The following is a 19,441-nucleotide window of genomic DNA, read 5'->3' on the forward strand; positions in this document are numbered from 1 at the left end:
CATTGAGTCTCCTTCCCATTGCCTGACCTACGCAGCAGCATTGCCGGCCCCGCATCGCACGGAGACAACCCAATCGACCTCCCCCTCAAATAGCCCAGCGCCCATTGCCAAACCACAACATCCGACGTTGCATGTCTGGCATACATCTCTACGCCTACGACCATACAGATCATTAGCTTCTCCATGCCACCATCCAACACACCTGCGTGTCGCTGATGACGTCCTGGAATCACCAGCGCATCCCGTCGTCCGTACGCAAGAACCACGAATCATAGCGCACACCCAGGCTTGCGGTGTATACGCGCAACCTCCATGTTGCGACGTCATCGGAAGTCTCCGTAGCTGCAGCAAACGGGGTGCAACGCCGACAAGGGGGACTGTTGTTATTTAGTGCCTTCGCTCGCAGCTCTGAGTCGCATGTTCGCAGCTGAATGGGACGTGGTGTCTCAGCAACGTCCGTCCGGCACGTGTGCATATACCTCTTCATGCAAGAGTCGGATACGTTTACATCTCCCCGGGCAATCCTCACCCTGGCCCATCCGTCAGCAATTTCTGCTCCTCCTCCTCCAGCAAACTCTGATGAAACGTAAACCAAGCCGGCAACGACCTCGGCAGCGTCACAAGGTCCATATCAAACAGCTCAATAAACTGCTCGTTCCCATACCGCCCTTGCCCGCCCGTATAGCTCCGATACTCAACAATGATGGTGTTGAAATTCCACCCCTGCAGTTTGCGCAGACAGCCTATCAGCGTTCCCGTGTCGTGCAGCCCCGTCAGGCACGTCACCAAGACCGGGTGATTCTCACTGTTCAGCAGCGTTTCTAGGCCTTCCTTTATCATCTCCTCGCTTACGGGACGCCAGCTGCGGTTTGGTCGCCATGTTTGGTGGCCTAGTGGGACTGTCTTGATACCTCTATCGTCGCAGAAGGTCTGGATGGAGGAGGGGATGGGTTCCGGGGACAGCGTGAGAAGGGTTTTGAGGCCGAGGGTGCGGAGGTAAGGGAAGTGGGCGGGGTGGATGGGGGCGGAGCGGTAGATGCCGCGTTCGACTTGGCCGAAGTTTTCTGAGGGCGTGAGGAGGAGGGCCATTGGTGGGTTTCTTGTTGGTCGATCGAGGGGAGAGCTAAGATTGCAGGAGCACGGCGTCTGGGCAAGGAATGTGGGGATAGTGAAGTCTGTGAAGTCGGTAAGAGCGGTAAGATTGTCAGACTTGCAAGCTGGCGTCCGCCGCGCAGTGACAAGTTATCCTTCCGGTCAAACTCCAAACCGAGTTTTAGCTCCAAGCGGAGCCAAGCGGTGGTACTGTACATACTTCATAGACTAGTTTGACATAACCTACACAAAATGGGAGCAGGCAAAGACGTCGCTGCCGGGGACTCGGCCGGTGTTCACAGAGTCCTCTTTGTGTGTTTAGGTACGGCACTGGTCCATTTCTTTTTTCGCTGCCGGTCCATTTCCATGTACTGACCTGCGGCATTTCAAGGAAATATCTGCCGGTCGCCCATGGCGGAAGGTAAGACAGCACACCCGAAAAAGACAGTAGCCGCATCACTTGTCTGAACGTATCCGATAGCCGTATTTGCTCATATCACGAAGGAGCGAGGACTGAGCTCGCAGTTCAAAATCGATAGCGCAGGGACCGCCGGATACCACGTATGTAGACTAGGGTTGGAGGTTCCATAACTGGCATATGGTCGTCAGCGGCGAGGCGTCAGAGGGTGGGCTGGACTGACCATGCCTTGCCTGTCCGCGTATCCGAGCCGCTAACGAGCAGAAACTCCAACATACGATAGGTCGGCGACTCCCCCGACACCCGGTCGATGGCAACATGCAGGAAGAACGGCGTCGACGTATCGCACGTAGGGAGACAGGTATCGAAGTCAGATTTCACAGACTTTGATTGGGTGCTCTGCATGGATGAGTCGAACCTGAGGGATCTGCAGAGGATTCAACCGAAGGGATCGAAAGCGAAGGGTAAGGATGTGTCTCATCGTAGATCTGAACTGTTACTCGTCATTGAACTTTGTCGTTCCATATCAGTGCAACTGTTCGGTGACTTTGACCCGGAGGGCGATCGCATTATTCGCGACCCCTACTACGGCGGACCGGAGGGCTTTGATAGGAATTTCGCCCAGGTTACTAGATGCTCCGAACAATTTTTGAAGGAGCTTGGATTATGAGCTCTCCAACGATGGGAGGCGGACCGGCTGGGACAGACATGTACTTGACCCATGCATTTTTTCAGCCAGGACCTACAACGGCGATATTCTCTCGCTAATCCAGTCTAGACATATTTCAATTGAAGTTGCACTAGATAGAGTCGCCAAACATAAATAGAAAGTAGTACTATTTAACAATGGAAGAGAAATCGGCGGTACGTGTATATGTCTAGGTTATAGCGATCTGCTTCTTTTGGGCCCTGTCTACTGATTTCCTCGCGGGAACAAGCTCATTTTCGGCTTGCTATCCGAGAAGAAGTAGTTGCAGATCTGCTCGACGACCCATGCGCCGAAGAAATCAAGTGCCATCGTGATGACGAGTTTTGTCCGGAACTATGGGGAGGCGAACACGAAAATCAATATGGAAAGTCCTCATTGTGGTGCGAGCAAGGGCATTTGCAGCGGAATATACCTTATCAGGGAACGGCACCAGCTGCATCCACTCGTTCAGCTCATCGGAAACCTCAGTCGCGGCCGCAATCGCAATGCCTCCCACAATCATGAGACTGTTGTACAAAGCCTTGTTATTCCGGATACTCTCACGGAAAGGTAGTCCTTGGTAGTTGATGGCAAACGTCGAGATCTGCATGATGAGCGAGACGAGGTAGACACCACTGTTCAGCAGGTTCGGCTGGAACTCAGCGTCGAGCTTGATTTCCTCGTCAAGATCGTCAGAGTAGTACGCGGCCTGTTGCTGGATGTACATCAGCGAAGCGACGTGACAGCTGACTTGGCCCAGCACGGAGATGATGACGTAGTGGTTGAACACGTTCGATTGGGGACGTTGGCGGGAAAGCTCCTCCAAAGCGGTCGACTTTGCGATACCGAAGAAGCAGGCAGTGATCATCATGCCCCCAATGGTGGCTTGCCAATCGCCTTGCTTGATGCCGGCTAGGTATAGGACGGACATGGAGAAGGCGGAAATGAGACAGTTCAGGGCGAGGATCTTGTACATTTGAACCATGGCGACCAGTGTGGCACGGCCTTGACGAACGATGTTGACGACGCTCATGACGGAGGAGATCTTGGACGTGAATGGAGCGGCGACGGAGGCATCGCCGAATTTGATCTTGGGGACATCGCCCTCTTGGTCGTCCATTGCTTCCATAGCGGCCTGGAAGAATAGGGGTCAATGTCGAGCACTTGACGTGTGCGCATAGAACCAAACCGTGAACTCACCGACAAGGTATCCTGCAATCCTGGCGGTTTCTTGGGTTTGGTCGCGTTTGCTCCAGCGGCCGTGACGGACCCCGGTGACCCTGATGAGCCCGGCGCGCTAGGACCGTTTGTAACCTGTTGCTTTGACTGTCCAGGTTGGCCGTCCACTGGCGGCAACCCCCACTTCTCCCGCAGCTTGGCCTGCTGCTCCAAGATAGCCTTCTGTCGCATGGCTTTCATCTTGTTGTTCATCTTTTCGATGTCTTCGGCTTTGCCATCTAGCAGCGCGATACCAACGTGCGCTTGCTTCAGAGCCCCTACATCGTTGGTACCGTCTCCGCACATGAGGGTCGTGTAACCAGCCTGCTTGAGCTCGGTGAGAATCGTCTCCTTCTGGCCTGGGGAGACACGGGCGTACACCCACAACCGGGGCAAAAGCGATGCAAAGGCGGGAGATCCTAGAAGCTGCTCCAGGGCTTTGCCGGTACAGCAAAGATCGTACTCTTCCAGACGAGAGTCGAAAGCTGTCTGCTCCAATCGGGGCTCCAACTCGGTCTTCTCATCGATAGACCGCCACGCAAGCTTGCCGTTCTCCCAAACGTCTGCAATAAGCACTTCATTCTTGACAATTTCGACTTGGTGGGCGACGTGACATGCTGTCAGGGCGTTGTCACCCGTGATCATCACGGTTCTATGGGAAGACTTGTTGAGCATCCTGACGGCCTTGACGGCGTCATCCTTCAGGGGACAGCCGAAGACCAGGAAACCGACAAAGTGGAGAGCACTTTCCGCTTGGTCACGGTGCAGATCGCGGGCAACCGATTCGACAGAGCCTTTCGGGTCGACGACTTTGTATCCGAGTGCTAAGACACGCTTTCCGCGCCTTGCCCACGTTTTGTAATGCTCGTCGTAGCCTTTGGGAACAGACACGAGCATATCTTTGATCGTTTCCGGTGCACCTTTAACTGCGACAAAGATCTTCTCTTTGCCATCTTCGTTACGGGCGGACAACGTGGACATGCGTTTCAGAGCGGATGAGAAGTGGAAACGTCGCAGGATCCGCAGGGAGTTTTTGCCCCCGATCCCCCCGATCCGGGCTTCCGCCTTCGGATGCAGGATGTCGCCCTTAGTCAGATCCCACTGAACGCTCTCAAGTGTGTTCTTCTCCATGGGATCTCCAATGATCCCATCATCCAACATGACTAAAGCGTGCGCAGCTGCAAGGGTTTGGGTCGTCCTTTCGGGAAGCGCATTGGGCTTCAACAATTGGTCAACGTTGTTAGGGTCCAGTCCCGTCACTCCCTCGACAATCAAATTCTCGGCGGTCAAAGTCCCGGTTTTATCGAAGCAAGCGACGTCAATTTTCCCTGCGAATGGAATGCGGAAGGGCTCCGTGCAATAGATGTACGACTTTGCCAGTCCGATCAATGAGTTGTTGACGGCAAGCGACAGTTCCATAGGCAGTTCCGGAGGAACCACGGCGGTAATGATGAGAATACAGTCCAATAGAACCTTGTTGCGGTTGCGCTCTTCGTTCTTCGTGCCTTCAATCCAAACGTACGCCGATGCGGCAATGGCAAAGACAAGGAGAAAGACGATGAATAGTAAGGATTCGAGGTTGTTGGCGGTTATGCGCTCCGTACTGTAGATAATTGTCTGCACAAGCTTTCCCTGCTGCGTGGCAAAGCCAGTTCGTACGACATAAGCGAGAGCTCCGTTGTCAGGCGGGATTGGGATGCCCCCTTCTTCCTTTGCGCCCGTGACCTGGAGAACCTTTGTTCCTCCGTACAGCAAGTTGTTTTTGTCCTCCACGTGGTTGAAGATGTCATCACTTTCGCGGGAAGTGATCGGCTCTTTCAACTGCGGTGTAGACTCTCCAGACAACATGGCCTCATTGGCTATGCACGATCCATTGAGTAGAATCATATCAGCAGCCACGGGTGACTCATCCTTTTGCCGAACAATAGATACGATGTCTCCGGGTAGTAGGCGGTCTGTTTGAATGAGATGCCATCTCCCTGCCCGATACACATGGATGGGATATGGTTTGATGGACATGGAACGGAACTCCTGCAAGTTCCTCAAGCGCTGCGAAACGGATAGCTGTTAATATGAATGATAGACGGGTGAGATCCATTCCCGATATTCCTCTAACCTGGAGAACGACCGTCGATTCGAAGACAAACAACATTGCCAGAGTGAACAGCGAATAGTACCACATGTCGTCAAGGAACCATAAAGCCACACAAAAGAGCTGGAACACAAAGAAAGGTGCCATCATGTGCTCCTTGAACAACTCCTGGAACGTGGGAATCGGGATGTCGAATCTGAAGTTGATAGTTGTCAACAATCAGACGATTCGACGGCACTCTTCCATACACGTCAAGCAGAAGAACATACTTATTGGCACCATATCTCTCATTGGCGGCTGCAATATCGACCTCCGACGGGAGACCGCGAAGCTTACTGAAATGCTCGATCGTACGCGGCTCATCGGTCGGGTAAGCCAGCTTCTCGAATAATCCAGTTTCATCGTTGTACACGAACTTGCGTTGTTGGAAAAAGAAGTATAACAACTTCTTGTGTGTCTTCGGGTCCTCGACACGCTTGATGTCGCAAAGTGCTCCCGCGCCGTTATGAGCAGTTGGGATGATTTTGATGATCTCAGCGTTGTGAACAGAGGTGACCTAGATATAACGGGCAATCGAGGTATCTTTAGCGAATGATCATCCTTTGCAAGAGTCTATCGTTGCTGTTCTTCCGCGGATTGCCGGTGCCGGCGAAGATCTGTGGCGGACAATCGTCCATCCTAACTCACCTTTTTGCAGGTTAGACGTGCGGCGGCTTTCACGCTCCATTGGCAGACAAGGAAGGCCAAGGAGTGGATGGCGCCGACCAGGATAAACAGGAGCCTTCCGACCTCAGGACCGGAGAAGAAGCGCTCGTAGGCAATGAAGTAGACATAGAACCAGACGGCATACAGCGGCAGAATGGGAAAACCGTAAATATGCCACTCTTTAGGAGTCTTTACGTGAAGGGAGGACTCCGCCACAGTCTTCGAGGCTACCAAGTTCCTACAAGCAGGGTGTTAAAGAGGGATCGTGGGGTAGAAGGTGAGTGATCCGCTGGCTACTTACTGGAGCAGCTTCGTGCTGGGCTTAGCAACCGCTGCAGACATTGTTCCAAAAGATAGACCCTCAAAACAGCAGAGTTCAGGAGGAGAGAACTGGTAGAATGCGATGGGCGCTGAGGCGGGTGATATGCGTTCAGGGTTTCGAAGCGGTGTTCGCTGGCTGGTGGAATGGCAAATGCTTCCTCCAAGTTCCAATTTGACAATTTGACGTGGCGGCCATCTCCGGCGCACGCAGCGGTTGTTACTAACCATCCTCACGCGCGTGCAATCCAACCTTCCAACAAACGGTCGGGATTGGCGTAAATAGTGGCGAAGAGAACAGTGACGTATGTACTCCAACCCGTTATAAAGCTGTGCCGTATGGTGTTTTCCCCTCGCCTCCTCCTGCTCTCCTGTCTGCGGCTTGCCTCTCGCTCCTCCATATCTTCCCCGCCGCTGCTTTCCCGAAAGGTCTGACTACTGTACAGTACAGTAGCCCATCCTGCACCTCGCTGCCAAAGCCGATATCTCCAAGATGAACAAAGTTAGACAGTTGGGTACGTGCCTTGTCAGGTGCTGCTCTCGTACCACGCGTATTCTCCCATCTGAGTCCATCTTGAGAATGCTACTTTGGAAAGCGAGTAGATGAAGGACCCAATTCTCACGTAGTTTCCCTGTAGACCTCAGTGAGACCAACATCGCCGGTTTGGGAACAGACGTAAGCCTTACTTGCGTCATACCAGTTAACCATCATCGTGGCGTTCATCTCACCGGGGGGAAGCGTACTGTATGTTGTATTGCAGCTCGAGAAGAAAGTTCGTCTTTCGGCCGCTGAGACGGAGAAGGCTTGGGAGGGCGTTGGGAAGAAGCCGTAAGCGTTGGAAAACTGGAAAGTCTTCACCTGGGCTAGCCCAGTGACATCGATGAAAATCACAGCGGGCTCCGAGTCTGGCGCATCGAGCAGTTCAAAGTGGTCGCGTGGCCCGAGGCTCAATATGGCAGCTTTCATACCGGGGACTCTTACATTGTGCTGAACGTAGGCTACCCGTCTTCATGAGGTTTCATGTCAATGCATGCATGCTCATCCGATGGAGTTCAGACGTACAAGAAGCCCAATACCGACGCGTTGCTCTACGATGTTCACTTCTGGCTGGGTCTTGAGACAACGCAGGTAAACATAGGATGCGATCATGCTCGTCAGGACGCGTGATTGATATAGCAATCTCGGTCTTAGGACGAAGCGGGGACTGCGGCTTACAAGACTGTGGAGCTCGATGATTGTACGTTCATGATGGTTGACGTGGATCCTGGAACGTATTGTTTGGTGCTGACGGAAGGATATTCCCAGTTCTGAGGACCTCGGCTGTCCAGCATCGCGAGGTGACTTTAAGATGATTTCTTTAGGGCTTGTGGGTTGACACTTATGTGGCAAGCGACGATTTAGGTTCAAGGAGCCGAATCCATGTTGTTCTTGTCGTACTTCAAGGTGCGTTTACACGGTCAACATGTCCAAGTCCGCTCCTCCATCCCCTTTTCTCATCCTCACACCCCATCCAACCACCCAGTTCTTCACAATCCTCGAAGGCGGCACCAACACCGGCTTCCGCCACGTCGAGCAAGAAAAACAGTTCACCCCCCGCCTCCTCCACATCTACACCCTCCCCTCGACCACCCCCTGCCTCCCCGGCAAGAAGCCCGCAAAGACGCTCATCGTCAAACAGGTGCCTGCGACCACAGCGAGCCTCAACTCGGGCGACGTGTTTGTGTTGGATGGCGGCAAGGAGATCTGGCAGTGGAATGGGGCCGAGTCGGCGGGAATGGAGAGGAATAAGGCGGCGGAGTATGTGAGGAAGTTGGATGATGAGAGGAAGGGGGCTAGTGTTACTGTCTTCGGTAGGCACAATGTGATGGCACCGCTTGTCGCGTCAACGCCCCTTCCTACTGACACGACTGGGCATTGCAGACGAACGCGAAGCCGACACCGCCCGCTTCTACGCGAAATTGGGCGGCACATCGGGCCCGATCGCTTCAGCTGCCGAGGGAGCCGCGCGTCTAGCCAAGGCAACCTCCTTGACCGATCTGAACCATGAGAAGGCGCTGTTCCGCTTGTCCAACGCTGGTGGCGAGTTGAAGTTTAGCGAGGAGGCGAAGGGCAAAGTCAAGATGACTTCGTTGGATGGGAATGATGTGTTTGTCTTTGATTGTGGAGTCGAAGGTACGAGTTTGCTGATCTCCCTCCATCACCACCTCAATGCCTGTAAATGTGGAAGAACGCACGCCGTAACCGATTCCCGTATTACAGTCTTCGTATGGGTCGGAAAAGCCACTGACGCTGAAGAACGCAAGAAATCCTTGCAATACGCACTGGTACACCACTTCGCAATGCTTCCATCCCTTAAAAGCACAGATGGCGCACTAACGTTTCAAATTACAGGAATACATCAAACAAAACGACCGTCCCCCGCAGGTGCCCGTCACGCGATTGTTGGAGGGTGCTGAGAACCAGATCTTCTTGGATGCTTTTGATCTCTGATTCTCGTGTGGTTAAAGAGTTGAGGAAGAGGGGACACACCTCGAACTAGCTGTAAGGACATTCATTGGACACTCGTTGAGTCAACAGGACGTTCATGACAGAGGAACAATACATCGTCAGCTTAACACTCGAGTGATCAAAAAGTGTCTGTGTTGCATAGAAGTCCAAAAAAGAAGAGCAAACTTATTTACATGAAGTAGCGCCATACGTCAGAACATGGTGGAGGAAGGTCCCCGAAATCCGAGCCAATATATACATGAGTCGTACGCTTGTACGCCGCCTAAGTCAATAATAGGTGTTGCAAAGCCTTTGCCGTCTCTCAAGCGGTGGTCCATGCTACCTGAAACTCCTCCCTAGTATAAACGCACACGCCACGGCTAACCCACCACCCATCAGAACACTCATCATACCCCTCCCCTCCCTCCTCCCCTCCCGCCCTGCATCCCCCCCCTCCTCCCTTCCCCCCACCAGCTCCACGTTTACAACCAACCTCCCCCACCCCCCCGCGGCTGCCATTCTCACCGCATCAACCAGCCCCTCATCATCCACAACCGCAACATGATCGCCCTCGTCATCGGTATAACTCAACCCCCCGAGCTGCGCGGCGCTCACGCCTAGCTTACGGGCGATGATCTGGCGTAAAGTGGGGAGGGAATCGAAGGGGGAGGTGAAGCGGTGAGTTTGGTGGGTGATGGGGTGGGTGAGTTTGAATGTGTACAGGTGGGGTGGGAGCGGGGTTGAGGTTGTGGAGAGAGTTGTTGGGGCGGGTGTGAGGTGGGAAGGTGCCGCACCGTGATGGTGGGAGGTATTGTGAGCAAGGTGGTGTGAGTTGTTATGGCTGTGGAGCAAGAGACTGCGGCGGTTAAGGGTTCGTCGGGGCGACATGCTCGCCGAATCGTCTGGGGCAACGGTCGAGTCGTCCGGGAAGTTGAAGGTGGAAGGGAGGGAGGTGCGGAGGACGTGAGAGGATAGTTCGGAGTATTTGTCATCGTCGCCGTCCTCCTGGTCGCCTTCGTGCTCGAGGTCGACGAGGCTGTTGGTGCGCCCTTCGCTGTGGCCGCCTCGAAGGCGGATCTGGTCGGTGAAGGGGTCGTAGGCTTCTGCACCGCCGGTTCCGGAGGCCCAAAATTTGTTCCATACGGGTCCTTCGCCGGGCTCGCCTTGCACATTGGTCATTTGGGCCAGGGTGGTATATGTCAGTTTGAGCACGTCCACTAAACCCTCGACAACCCCATTCTCGTCAATCACAGGCAAGTGGAGGTATTTGCCCGCATGCATCTTCCTCAAAGCCTCGACGACAGGCGTCGTAGGCGTGACGCAGTCCGGATGCGGGGTCATGACGTGAGAGACGAGCGTCGTCGAGGGGTCCAGACCAGCGGCCAGAACGCGCAGGGTAAGATCTTTACTGGTAAAAATTCCGGCCAGTGTCCCCATACCGTCCTCGTCGGCATCAAACACTAGCACGGCGGTTTCGCGGCTTTGTCTCATCTTCTGAGCAGCTTCGTGGATCGTCCCTTCCACTCCAATCACCGGCGGACTGGCACTTTGTGTGGCGAGCAGGCCCGCCAAGTCAGGACATGCCAGTTGATCGCGGAGTACTTCTGCGTAGCGACCTATGGAGCCTGAACCGGATTTGATAGACCACTCGCGCTCGACACCTTGGATGGCTTCGTTTAGTTTGCGCGAAGACTCGTACGCGCGCTCCAGTTTTTCCAACGCTGTGTAGAGACATTTGGTAATGTCCAAAACACCCACGACGCCGCCTCCGGTGGCGGTCGAAGCCGCGGTGGACGCCTGGGAGTGCCGGCGCCGCGAGAGCCGCTCTTGATGGACTTCATCGTCATCGTCCTCATATTCATCGTCGTCGTCACTGTTCTCATCATCACTCTCTACAACGGGCAGGTGACGGAACTGCCCTCCAATCATTTTGTTTAGTGCGTCGGTCGATGTTGTTGACCTGGTCACACTCACAGGATTAGCAGTCATGACCTGTGAGACCAGCGTTGTCTGGGCATCAAGCCCCTCAGCCACCACCCTGTACGCAAGGTCTTTATCCGTAAGAATCCCTACGAGATGGCTGTCTTCATCGACAATCAACACAGCATCCTGCCGTTTGGCGGCCATGTAGGCGGCGGCTTCAAAGACCTTGGCAGTGGATTGTAGCGCCACTGCCGGCTCCGGGTTCATCCCCGCTACAATTCCAGTGTTTGCAGGTTCGGCAGGGATCGGGAGTGGGACTGGCAACACCAGAGAAGACGGTCGTTCACGTTCGGGTCGTGGGCTGGGTGGTTCTGACACATTTTCGAACGTCTTTGTTCTCCTCAAGGTCCGTTCCTGAGCCGGTTTTGACCCGGACGCCGAGGTTCGCCTCGCCAGTGGTTTTGGACTTGACGCAAGAGTCGACTGAGGGGACGAAGTGGCGGAGGTGTCGCTTTTCAAGGACTGCCGGGACCTTCTTGCAAGGGCGTTCCTGGTTGCTGCGGCTTGGCGAGTTGCCTCCTCCCTTTCCGCTATCTTTTGCAAGTTCTCTTCCCTACGCCGAAGGAAAGAGGCAGTGGGCGCTGTGACTCCCGTAGGGGTGGCAGACTCGTTGTTGTTGTTGTTGTTGTTGCCATTGTTCGTGGTGGTGCTGCTGTTACCGGGCTTTTCTGGCGGAAAGCTGGCCTGCCGCCGGACGGAGCGGTTCGAGGACATGGCCGAGCGCTCGTTCTACCAGTGTACTTCCGGGAGTGGCGACTCTAATGTTGCGAGCCCGTGAGACGTTTTGCTATGGTCTTATGAGCAGCCCAAGAAGGTCCCGAGCGAGCATGACGCTCTCTCTCTCTCTGCCTCTCCCTCTCTCGCTCGCATGCGACACACGTGACCGCGCGCCTGAGTTTATCTCCGCGCCCGAGTTGACCCCATGTCCGACCAACGAGTGGTCGATTGATTGTCCTTGTTTGTTGTCCGTCTGCTCGTCTCCTTCGCTTCGGACATCACAGCGCACTTGAGGAGCGAGACACGCGCACCATGGGCCCCGTCTCAATGAGGCCCTCGCAATACCCTCACAGGGGGTGTGCGCCACTCACGAACTGTTAGGGTGAGAGGGTGCGCGGGTGCGCTTGTTTTCTCGCTCTCCTTGTCGCTCTCTGTTGCTGAGCTTTCTCGGACGTACGTCGTTCGCACTTGTGCCTGCTCCAAACATCCCTCTCCCAGGCCCATTCTTTCCAGGAACCTCAGCCTGCCTCTCGTTCCGTTCCGTAGCTACCTTCTCGTCTCAACCGTCTCGGTAGCCTCTCTGTTCGGTGGAAGAAGACGACGGACGACACACAGCCATCTCTCTGTCTTGTAGTCTTCGCGTGTGCAGGGCATCCTTTCATTCACAACCCTCCCCGTCGGAATTCAAAAGCCTATGCAAGGAACACAAATTCTCGGACAAAAAGATCGGTGCTGAGCATATCGTCGAGCACACTCGCTCTTTGACCCGCCGCCTCCAAGGTCTCGTCCATAAGCCAAAGCAAGTGCTCATACCGCCTCGCAACATATACGAAGCAATGCGTTCTGCGACAGCTGACGCCAGCGTACTCGCCGTTACTCGAAATGACCCTCACTGGCCATCGGCCTCGTCTGGAGCTGCTGCCCCCATGTCGGTCCGAGCGCCGTCTCGTCCTGTAACACAGACACTTGCCCAACTACCGCCAGCACAACAACAACGGCAACCCCAGCCCTTCCCATCCCCACCACGAAATGCAAGAGACGCAGACCTGGCTGACCTTCAGAAACTATACCTGTTCAGTCAAGAGAACAGGCGCTACTATAAGATAAACGAGCGCTTCCTCGAAGAGGTTCAAGACGCTGCCCCTGGCCCGGAAACCAGAAAGATTAAGAGACAACACCGGAGTGACCTGGTCGAGTGGCTTTATGAGATTTCGCGACACTACTTCCGGGCAAATAGTGAAGCATTTCAGGTGAGAGCAGGCGGTGATCAAGCACAGTCGCGCGCAGTGTTACGTCTTGGGGACCGTTCGAAGCATTTGTCGAGTGTTCCAAACTTCTTCGTGTCTGCTAACGCGACGATCCCATCCCCTTCCTTTACAGTTGGCAGTAAATCTCGTCGATAGAGTGTGTAGTCAGCGACCGCTCTTACTCGGCCAATATCAAGCACTGGGGGCAGCATGCTTCATGATTGCTAGTAAGAGTGTTGAGACGCGTTCACCAGGCTGCACTGAGCTCGAAGAACTAGCAGCAGGAGCATTCTCCTCCGAGAGCCTCAAGGTAACATGCGTGTTTGTCTTTCATCCATAAGCAAGTCATTCGGAGACTGACATCCCCATCAACTCACATAGGGAATGGAACTATGGGTTCTCGGGGTGCTAGAATGGTTACTCAACCCACCAACACCCAACATGTTTTTGGAACTTTACTTGGAGATCTTTCCTATACCTACGGCAATGAAAGAAACATTGTTTGTCAAAGCTGATCAATGGCTTAATGCCTTGCAGAAAGGTGGAGCTGCGCTCTTTTACCTCGTGCTATGTCGTCCCCATTCCTAACGTCGACTCTCTCTTTCGCAGATTACCATTTTGTACGATACAAACCTTCCGTACAGGCCGCTGCCGCTCTGAAATGCTCCTTCCAATGGCACAAAATTGATGGTTTCAACGAGCTCTTGTGCCATGAGTTGAATTCGCGATCACTCGAAACAGCCGCCCTGGTCAGCAATGTCAGCATACCCCGCATGGTAATCACCCCCATTGCTACCTCACGACTGGATTCAAACTGACCTCCTACCCATCTATAACTTCATTACAACAGAATGAAATACTAGCGTGCACTCAAGCCGTCACCGCCATTCTTGGCTGGCAAGACCCCGTTAACTTGATGGAATGCACCCGCCGAAGTGCAGAGCGAGAACGGCAAGCAGCTTATGACGCTCAATGTCGAAAACAACAGCTGCTTCAACAACAACAGCAACAACGTGAAGCAAGCCACCATACCACGAGGGTCCGACACGGTCTAGCCACACCTGTCAAAGCTCGTACCACACATACCACAAACAATACCCGCACACACACCAATAATAACAACCACACCACACACACATCATCAGACATGGACGAAGACGAAGAAACAGAACCAGAGGACGAAGACGCGATGGACGACAGCGATAATGACTCGCACGGCTCCCCGCGTCCTGGCGACCTGGACTACGAATACTACGTGCCCACCGAGGACGATGACCGCTACGACGAGTATATGGACGCCCTAGCCGTACGCGCTCTTCTCGACCCGAAATACGACGAGCTGGCTGCCGCTGCGGCTGGGCGTGGAGCACAGGGGGGAATGAGGGAACCTTCATCGCCGTTCTCGTGAGATGGGGAAAGACAGGGAGAGAGAGGACATGGACTTTTCTACTTTTATCGGCGTACTGTTTTGTCCTACACTTTCTGAGAACTTTACCGTTTTGGGTTGGCTCCTCTTTTTTTCTCCCTGTCTTGTACCCTTTGGCGATATAGAGGTTCTGTGGGGTCTCCTTTGGCGGGGAAGGGAAGAGGTTCTCGCCGTATTCCGAGCCTGGCTCTCCACCTTCCCTAAACCCGTATCTAGAAACTTGCCCGTGGTCCTGAATCTAGACAATTTGACGTCCTACGTCCTTTGTACGTACTTTGGGTGCTTATTCATGTACATTGACTGCAATGAATTATCGAAACATTTTTTTCACATTGGAAGAGAACCCGAAAACTGACGGCTGTCATTTTGTTTCAGACTGTCTCGAAACACGACAGCGCGTCTCAATTGTAAATTCCCGATTCCGACAGGGAACGCCGTCATCACGTTTCACGCAGCACAGACTTGCCAAACTCGATGGGCATTTCTGAGCGCCTGCCGTACACTTTACCATATACACTACAAGTGCCCTGCTCCAATTCCCCTGGCGCGCCAGGTCCATAGGTCTTTGCATGTGCGGGTTAGTAGTCGTCCAAAACCTGGTGACAACTTTGTTCCCCAAGGGGTGATATTTCATTGAATGCGCCAGCAATTACAAAGTATTCGACAACCAAACGAGGCCTGCGGACAGGACCAGCAAGCCACGCGATGCATCGGGACAGGATTCCTCTACGTGAGAAGGGTTCAAAGAAAGTTGTTTGGCCCGGGGATAATATGTGAAGCCGTAGAATAACGCGATGCGGGCTATCATAAGGGCGGAAACGGGACGCGAGCCATGCACTGGACGAGATGAAGGCTGTGGGCGTTGACGCGCGCGTCTTGCGTAATCCCCAGAAGTGAAATCCGACGATCACCAAGACGTTTCCCAAACGGACTTTGGAAGGTCGACTCCTGGCGGGACAGGAGAGGGATAGGGGAGGAGTGGGAGGGCGGCAGGAGCGCGACAGCAGAGCGGCAGGGGAGCGGCAGGAGATGAATGCGAGTCCTGCCCTTTCTTCCTTCAGAGCGGATAGCGTCAGTACAGGTTGATGGAGCTAATGGTTGACAACAATCCAGCGCAGCTCCGTCCCATTTATAATACCCAGCTGCTTTCAACACCCCCCGCCGAAGGAAGGGACGGGCCACGTGGGACGGACTGAGAAAAGGGGGGGACGGGGGTCAGTGTTCGTTTGCTTTTGGAACCATTCTGCTGCAGAGCACGAAGGAAAGGATTTCAAATCCGAAGTAATCAAGAACATTGACGAGCAAAACCAGAACAAGTGCGTCGGATGTAGCGAGCGACCGAGAGTGAGGGATGTGATGTGACATGATGAAGAGACTTCTTCATGTACACTCTGCCGGCCACTTCTAACGATTGCATGGCATAATGACTCTTCGGGATCGCAGAAAATGTCCTGCCAGTAGAGAACAGTTCTAGGGAGGGGCGCCTGGTAACGGCGAGGGGAGCAGCTCAAGTGGCGAATCTCGCACGATCAGCTTTGCGAGTGAGGCAAAGGATGAAACGGTTTGAATTGCAACATAAATGCTCTTCCGAACAGTCCGCGTTTTGTGTTTTACTTCCTCAAATGCTGAAATGCATATCATCGTTCAAGACCAGCGTTGCATCAAAAAGCAAGTCCCATGATGTAATTGGCCAAAGATCGCAGAAGTGCCCAGCAACAGTGGTGCGTGATGTTGTCAAGACTCAAATGCGTTCTTAGAAAGTTTGATGCCGTCTAATGCCGGCTATGTACATCTTCCAGGCCTAACAACTTCGATGAACTTTGGCGTTTTGAGGTCCTATCTCGAACCTTGCTCCAGTCTCGGCCGATATCGATGATGCAGTCACCGCCCAGAGTTGGATAAGAAAAACGCCGCCCCGCCCCGACGTGCGGTACATCAATGCTTTCAAATTGTGAAGCTGATGCTTCATGCACCGTCAAGGTTCAAAGGCAAGCAATGGACGCACTAAGGATTGTCGGGGACTTCCTTATTGAATAACCGGAACCAGTGTGAAAAAACCTTCGACGGCGTAAACCTGTCCCAATCTTCACAACTCCTATGGCAAAGGAATCGTACAAGCGGTATCGACGTCGTATGATGATAATGGATTCATTAGTACAAGTTTCTGATATATGTACATGTGAGGGGCTTCAGTGCGTCTGTTTGTTCAGTTCGTGAGGAACTGCTTCGCTAGAGTATTGGCAAGACGGGAGCGCAATGACCTTCGGCCATCGGTCTTCCTGATATTGCCCGACCGACCAGAATGTGCAGGATGCAACTGATCGCCTCGCTCGCCCTCCTTCCCACCCGCTGCTTTTATGCTAGAATGCCGGTATAAACCAATGCTGTTCCAACCTCACCTCTCGCCCTCATCCCCCCTCTCCATTTTCACCTGCAGGCCATCCGCTTCCCCATCAACACCCAGCAATGCTTTCAGCGCAACAACGTCTCTTTCTCTCCGAACTCGCTCCTCTGGACTCAGATTCGTGAGGTACTCGTTGAGAGAGTGCTTAAGCTTTGGGGATCGTTTCAGAGCGTCCTGGGCTTGTTCGCGCGGTAATGATTGCAGGAGTTGGGTTGACGATGGGAATATTATCTGAGTGAAGTACACGAAATTGTGGGGGAATGATGGGGAAGAGGAAGGGTCGGTTGTGAGTTTCCAAGCTGTGAATGCCGATGAGTCCATATCTACGTGTAAAGTCGGGTGTCATCGGGTCGCAGTCATGTCGATGCCGCCAGTCGAGATCCTTCGGCCGTCGTAAATTCGGAATGGTCCGGCAGTTCAACCACGACAAAGCGTGTATTTGACCAACCAACGAGTGGGGCAAGGGATTGTATACATGATTGTGCACAAACAGCGCTGCCAGCCCAGCGTTCCCATCCGCCGCAAACTATCGATACGTCCCTTTGCACGCCGTGCGCTAACGCCTCCCATCCCCGCCCGAAACAGCAGACACGCAGAAATGCACAATATTCACTTACCGTGCAACACCGAATGAATCCTTCCCATAGTTTCTGAAACTTCCACACCTTCTTGTTAATGAGTTTCAGTAGGATGTTTGCGACAAAATTTGTCAATCCCGGGAACTGATTCACAGTTTGGATGACCGTTCGCATGAAGAGGGTCGGTAGTTTCGACTGATCCACGAGCTGTTGAAGGACGACTGCCAAGACCTCCTGCTTGAAAACGTTTTGAGCTGCCAAACATATGCTTGTCGCTGTATCGTAAACAACTCGATTAGCACGCGGGCAGACGATGTGCCATTAATTGTCGATGCCCGTTACCTTCCACCGCCCGCTTCAGGCCGACAGTCTCCTCCATGTTGTGCAACAAAACAAGCAGCTCTGATGGGGTCACATGATTTCCCGCAGGTGCCTTTTCTGACGTAGGCGATGATGCGTCAAGTTCCGCTGGACTGGCATCTACCATCCTCAAGAACGCTTCCCGGACGTGTTTGCGTTGCGTCTCAGTTCCATCCAATAAGTTTACGATGTTCGGCAAATATTGTAAGACTTCCTTCTGCAAAGACCGAGCCCAGTAATCAGTGATAACTACGTGGCTGCCGCATGCCACAGGTGAATGGCCAAAACATGGGTAGCAGAGAACCACATACCTTGTTGAGCATGGACATTACTGGTATAATGAAGTGTGCGCTGAGGTGTTTTTGAACGAAGACCGTCCGCACAATCCCAACAAGTTGTGGGGTAGGTGTAGCTTTCTCCGTGAGACAGGTCAGCACCTTTAACGCCAGCGCGTCTGATCCTGCCGGAAATGCGCGAATGATTGGGTACAGACGTGCCGGTTGAGCTGCCAGCGCTTTGATGAGGGGTTCTATGCCAGTCCGCAACGCACGTTGTACCGGCGGTGAGTAGTCCTTGTAAAGATGGAATACTCTGCAAAGGTAGCGGATGAGCTTCGGAGATGGCAGTGTGCGAAAGACATCGGTCAACTTACTCCAGCAGAAGATCGTGGTTCTTGCTGCAAAGCGCGAAATACAGTTCAAGAAGTGGTATCACATCGTCGTCATGCCACTCGTTCGCGGCGCTCTGTACGGGCTTCATATCCTCGGCGTTGACCTCCTTCTTCACCTGTATATTTCCAACGACGTCCTGAAGTGTTCCGCCGGTCCGATCTGTTTCCTGCTCTGGCTTCACTTCCATCGTTTCTTCGGAAACGACGACTGTCTTGATGGGAGGGGCTGTCTTCAACTTATGAAGGCACTCGATGGCGAACATCTCGATTTGTTGTCCAAGAACCTTATGATCGCTATAGATCCGTTTACACATCACAATGGCCGTTGACCGTGTCAGACGTACGGAGTATACACTATAGTCTAGCAGGAGCCGGAGCGCATGGTCGCGGACAGCAGGTCTGTGGTTGATTAACCCTTGCAAGGTAAATAGACCGAGCTGCATCCGCTCTGCGCTTTCGCAGTAACCCCTTACGACATTATCGATGGCTTCGGGAGTGACTTCGGGAACGTCGATAAGGAATTTGGCGAACGTTTTATCCTTATGATCCAGTTTCTCTTTCAGAGAATCGAGGATAATGTGCAACCACTTGGCATATTCCGAGCTCGACAAGCTTTCCTGCCCGTCCGATGTAGGACTATCGGCATGTAATGACTTTTGATCGGAAAGCCACAGATGGTGCAGCCACATAACGGCTAAGTCCAGTCTGCAATGGAAGTGTGTAAGACTTGCGCATATATAGGGCTGAGCTGGGGACTGACAACGAGGCCTCACCTCCCGCGGAAATCTTCGAGTAGGGTTTCAACGATGATGGTCTTGATTTCATCTTTCTGCCCGCTAGGTAGATCGTGCCCCTCAGTTCCCCCGCTAACGCCCCGCCCACTCAGTCGAGTGGTCAAGCGGGACAAAATTACCATCCAGGCGTTCTTGGCGGATGCGGCATTCCGAATGGCAGCATCAGAGGTTGCATCCGTTCCGTTCACTGCAACTGCATTTTGTCCCATAAAAGCAGTTTCCAGTTGTAGTATTCGCGCGACA

At 53.4% G+C, this 19,441-nt stretch overlaps 6 protein-coding genes across 6 annotated transcripts; 3 read left to right on the forward strand and 3 right to left on the reverse strand.

Moving 5' to 3' along the window:
* Positions 1 to 426: 426 nt before the first annotated feature.
* On the reverse strand, positions 427 to 1,452 carry EV422DRAFT_184303 (protein-tyrosine phosphatase). Its single transcript, XM_053065165.1, has one exon. It carries the CDS (start codon positions 1,087 to 1,089, stop codon positions 526 to 528), a length of 564 nt encoding a protein of 187 aa, XP_052923354.1. The 5' UTR covers positions 1,090 to 1,452; the 3' UTR covers positions 427 to 525.
* Positions 1,218 to 2,356, forward strand: EV422DRAFT_184274 (protein-tyrosine phosphatase). Its single transcript, XM_053065163.1, has 5 exons — positions 1,218 to 1,414; positions 1,484 to 1,513; positions 1,574 to 1,653; positions 1,794 to 1,974; positions 2,041 to 2,356. The coding sequence occupies exons 1-5, from the start codon at positions 1,345 to 1,347 to the stop codon at positions 2,178 to 2,180; spliced, it is 501 nt and encodes a 166-aa protein (XP_052923355.1). The 5' UTR covers positions 1,218 to 1,344; the 3' UTR covers positions 2,181 to 2,356.
* On the reverse strand, positions 2,293 to 6,687 carry EV422DRAFT_538413 (uncharacterized protein). Its single transcript, XM_053070972.1, has 7 exons — positions 6,515 to 6,687; positions 6,196 to 6,451; positions 5,778 to 6,064; positions 5,533 to 5,704; positions 3,399 to 5,465; positions 2,632 to 3,333; positions 2,293 to 2,552 (listed from the first exon to the last, which is right to left on the reverse strand). Exons 1-7 carry the CDS (start codon positions 6,553 to 6,555, stop codon positions 2,424 to 2,426), a joined length of 3,654 nt encoding a protein of 1,217 aa, XP_052923356.1. The 5' UTR covers positions 6,556 to 6,687; the 3' UTR covers positions 2,293 to 2,423.
* Positions 6,688 to 6,881: 194 nt separating this feature from the next.
* Positions 6,882 to 9,456, forward strand: EV422DRAFT_538417 (uncharacterized protein). The gene is made up of 12 exons (XM_053070973.1): positions 6,882 to 7,046; positions 7,170 to 7,207; positions 7,293 to 7,360; positions 7,426 to 7,525; positions 7,589 to 7,660; positions 7,724 to 7,769; positions 7,838 to 7,869; positions 7,934 to 7,975; positions 8,055 to 8,382; positions 8,453 to 8,704; positions 8,792 to 8,856; positions 8,924 to 9,456. Exons 1-12 carry the CDS (start codon positions 7,025 to 7,027, stop codon positions 9,020 to 9,022), a joined length of 1,164 nt encoding a protein of 387 aa, XP_052923357.1. The 5' UTR covers positions 6,882 to 7,024; the 3' UTR covers positions 9,023 to 9,456.
* Positions 9,457 to 9,488: 32 nt separating this feature from the next.
* EV422DRAFT_559774 (uncharacterized protein) lies at positions 9,489 to 11,224 on the reverse strand (the record flags this gene model as incomplete). The annotated part of the gene is made up of 2 exons (XM_053071940.1): positions 10,894 to 11,224; positions 9,489 to 10,785 (listed from the first exon to the last, which is right to left on the reverse strand). Coding segments are annotated over exons 1-2 (1,611 nt in total), but the record flags the coding sequence as incomplete, so codon positions are not given.
* A 1,421-nt stretch (positions 11,225 to 12,645) lies between these two features.
* On the forward strand, positions 12,646 to 14,374 carry EV422DRAFT_569814 (uncharacterized protein; the record flags this gene model as incomplete). Its single annotated transcript, XM_053072803.1, has 5 exons — positions 12,646 to 12,969; positions 13,100 to 13,276; positions 13,348 to 13,507; positions 13,576 to 13,742; positions 13,817 to 14,374. The coding sequence occupies 5 exons, from the start codon at positions 12,646 to 12,648 to the stop codon at positions 14,372 to 14,374; spliced, it is 1,386 nt and encodes a 461-aa protein (XP_052923359.1).
* Positions 14,375 to 19,441: the final 5,067 nt, after the last annotated feature.

The sequence above is a fragment of the Fimicolochytrium jonesii genome, assembly GCF_025526975.1.
Source record: "Fimicolochytrium jonesii strain JEL569 chromosome Unknown EV422scaffold_22, whole genome shotgun sequence".
NCBI lineage: Eukaryota > Fungi > Chytridiomycota > Chytridiomycetes > Spizellomycetales > Powellomycetaceae > Fimicolochytrium > Fimicolochytrium jonesii.

Excerpts from the sequence above, each read along its gene's own strand:
- EV422DRAFT_184303 (XM_053065165.1), bottom strand. The coding sequence starts at position 1,089 with ATGGCCCTCCTCCTCACGCCCTCAGAAAACTTCGGCCAAGTCGAACGC.
- EV422DRAFT_184274 (XM_053065163.1), top strand. The coding sequence starts at position 1,345 with ATGGGAGCAGGCAAAGACGTCGCTGCCGGGGACTCGGCCGGTGTTCAC. Across the intron at positions 1,514-1,573 it reads CCGGTCGCCCATGGCGGAAG|CCGTATTTGCTCATATCACG; the intron begins GTAAGACAGCAC and ends CGTATCCGATAG. Across the intron at positions 1,654-1,793 it reads CAGGGACCGCCGGATACCAC|GTCGGCGACTCCCCCGACAC; the intron begins GTATGTAGACTA and ends AACATACGATAG.
- EV422DRAFT_538413 (XM_053070972.1), bottom strand. The coding sequence starts at position 6,555 with ATGTCTGCAGCGGTTGCTAAGCCCAGCACGAAGCTGCTCCA. Across the intron at positions 6,452-6,514 it reads CCCAGCACGAAGCTGCTCCA|GAACTTGGTAGCCTCGAAGA; the intron begins GTAAGTAGCCAG and ends CCCTGCTTGTAG. Across the intron at positions 3,334-3,398 it reads GATTGCAGGATACCTTGTCG|GCCGCTATGGAAGCAATGGA; the intron begins GTGAGTTCACGG and ends CTATTCTTCCAG.
- EV422DRAFT_538417 (XM_053070973.1), top strand. The coding sequence starts at position 7,025 with ATGAACAAAGTTAGACAGTTGG. Across the intron at positions 8,383-8,452 it reads GGCTAGTGTTACTGTCTTCG|ACGAACGCGAAGCCGACACC; the intron begins GTAGGCACAATG and ends TGGGCATTGCAG. Across the intron at positions 8,857-8,923 it reads AATCCTTGCAATACGCACTG|GAATACATCAAACAAAACGA; the intron begins GTACACCACTTC and ends TTCAAATTACAG.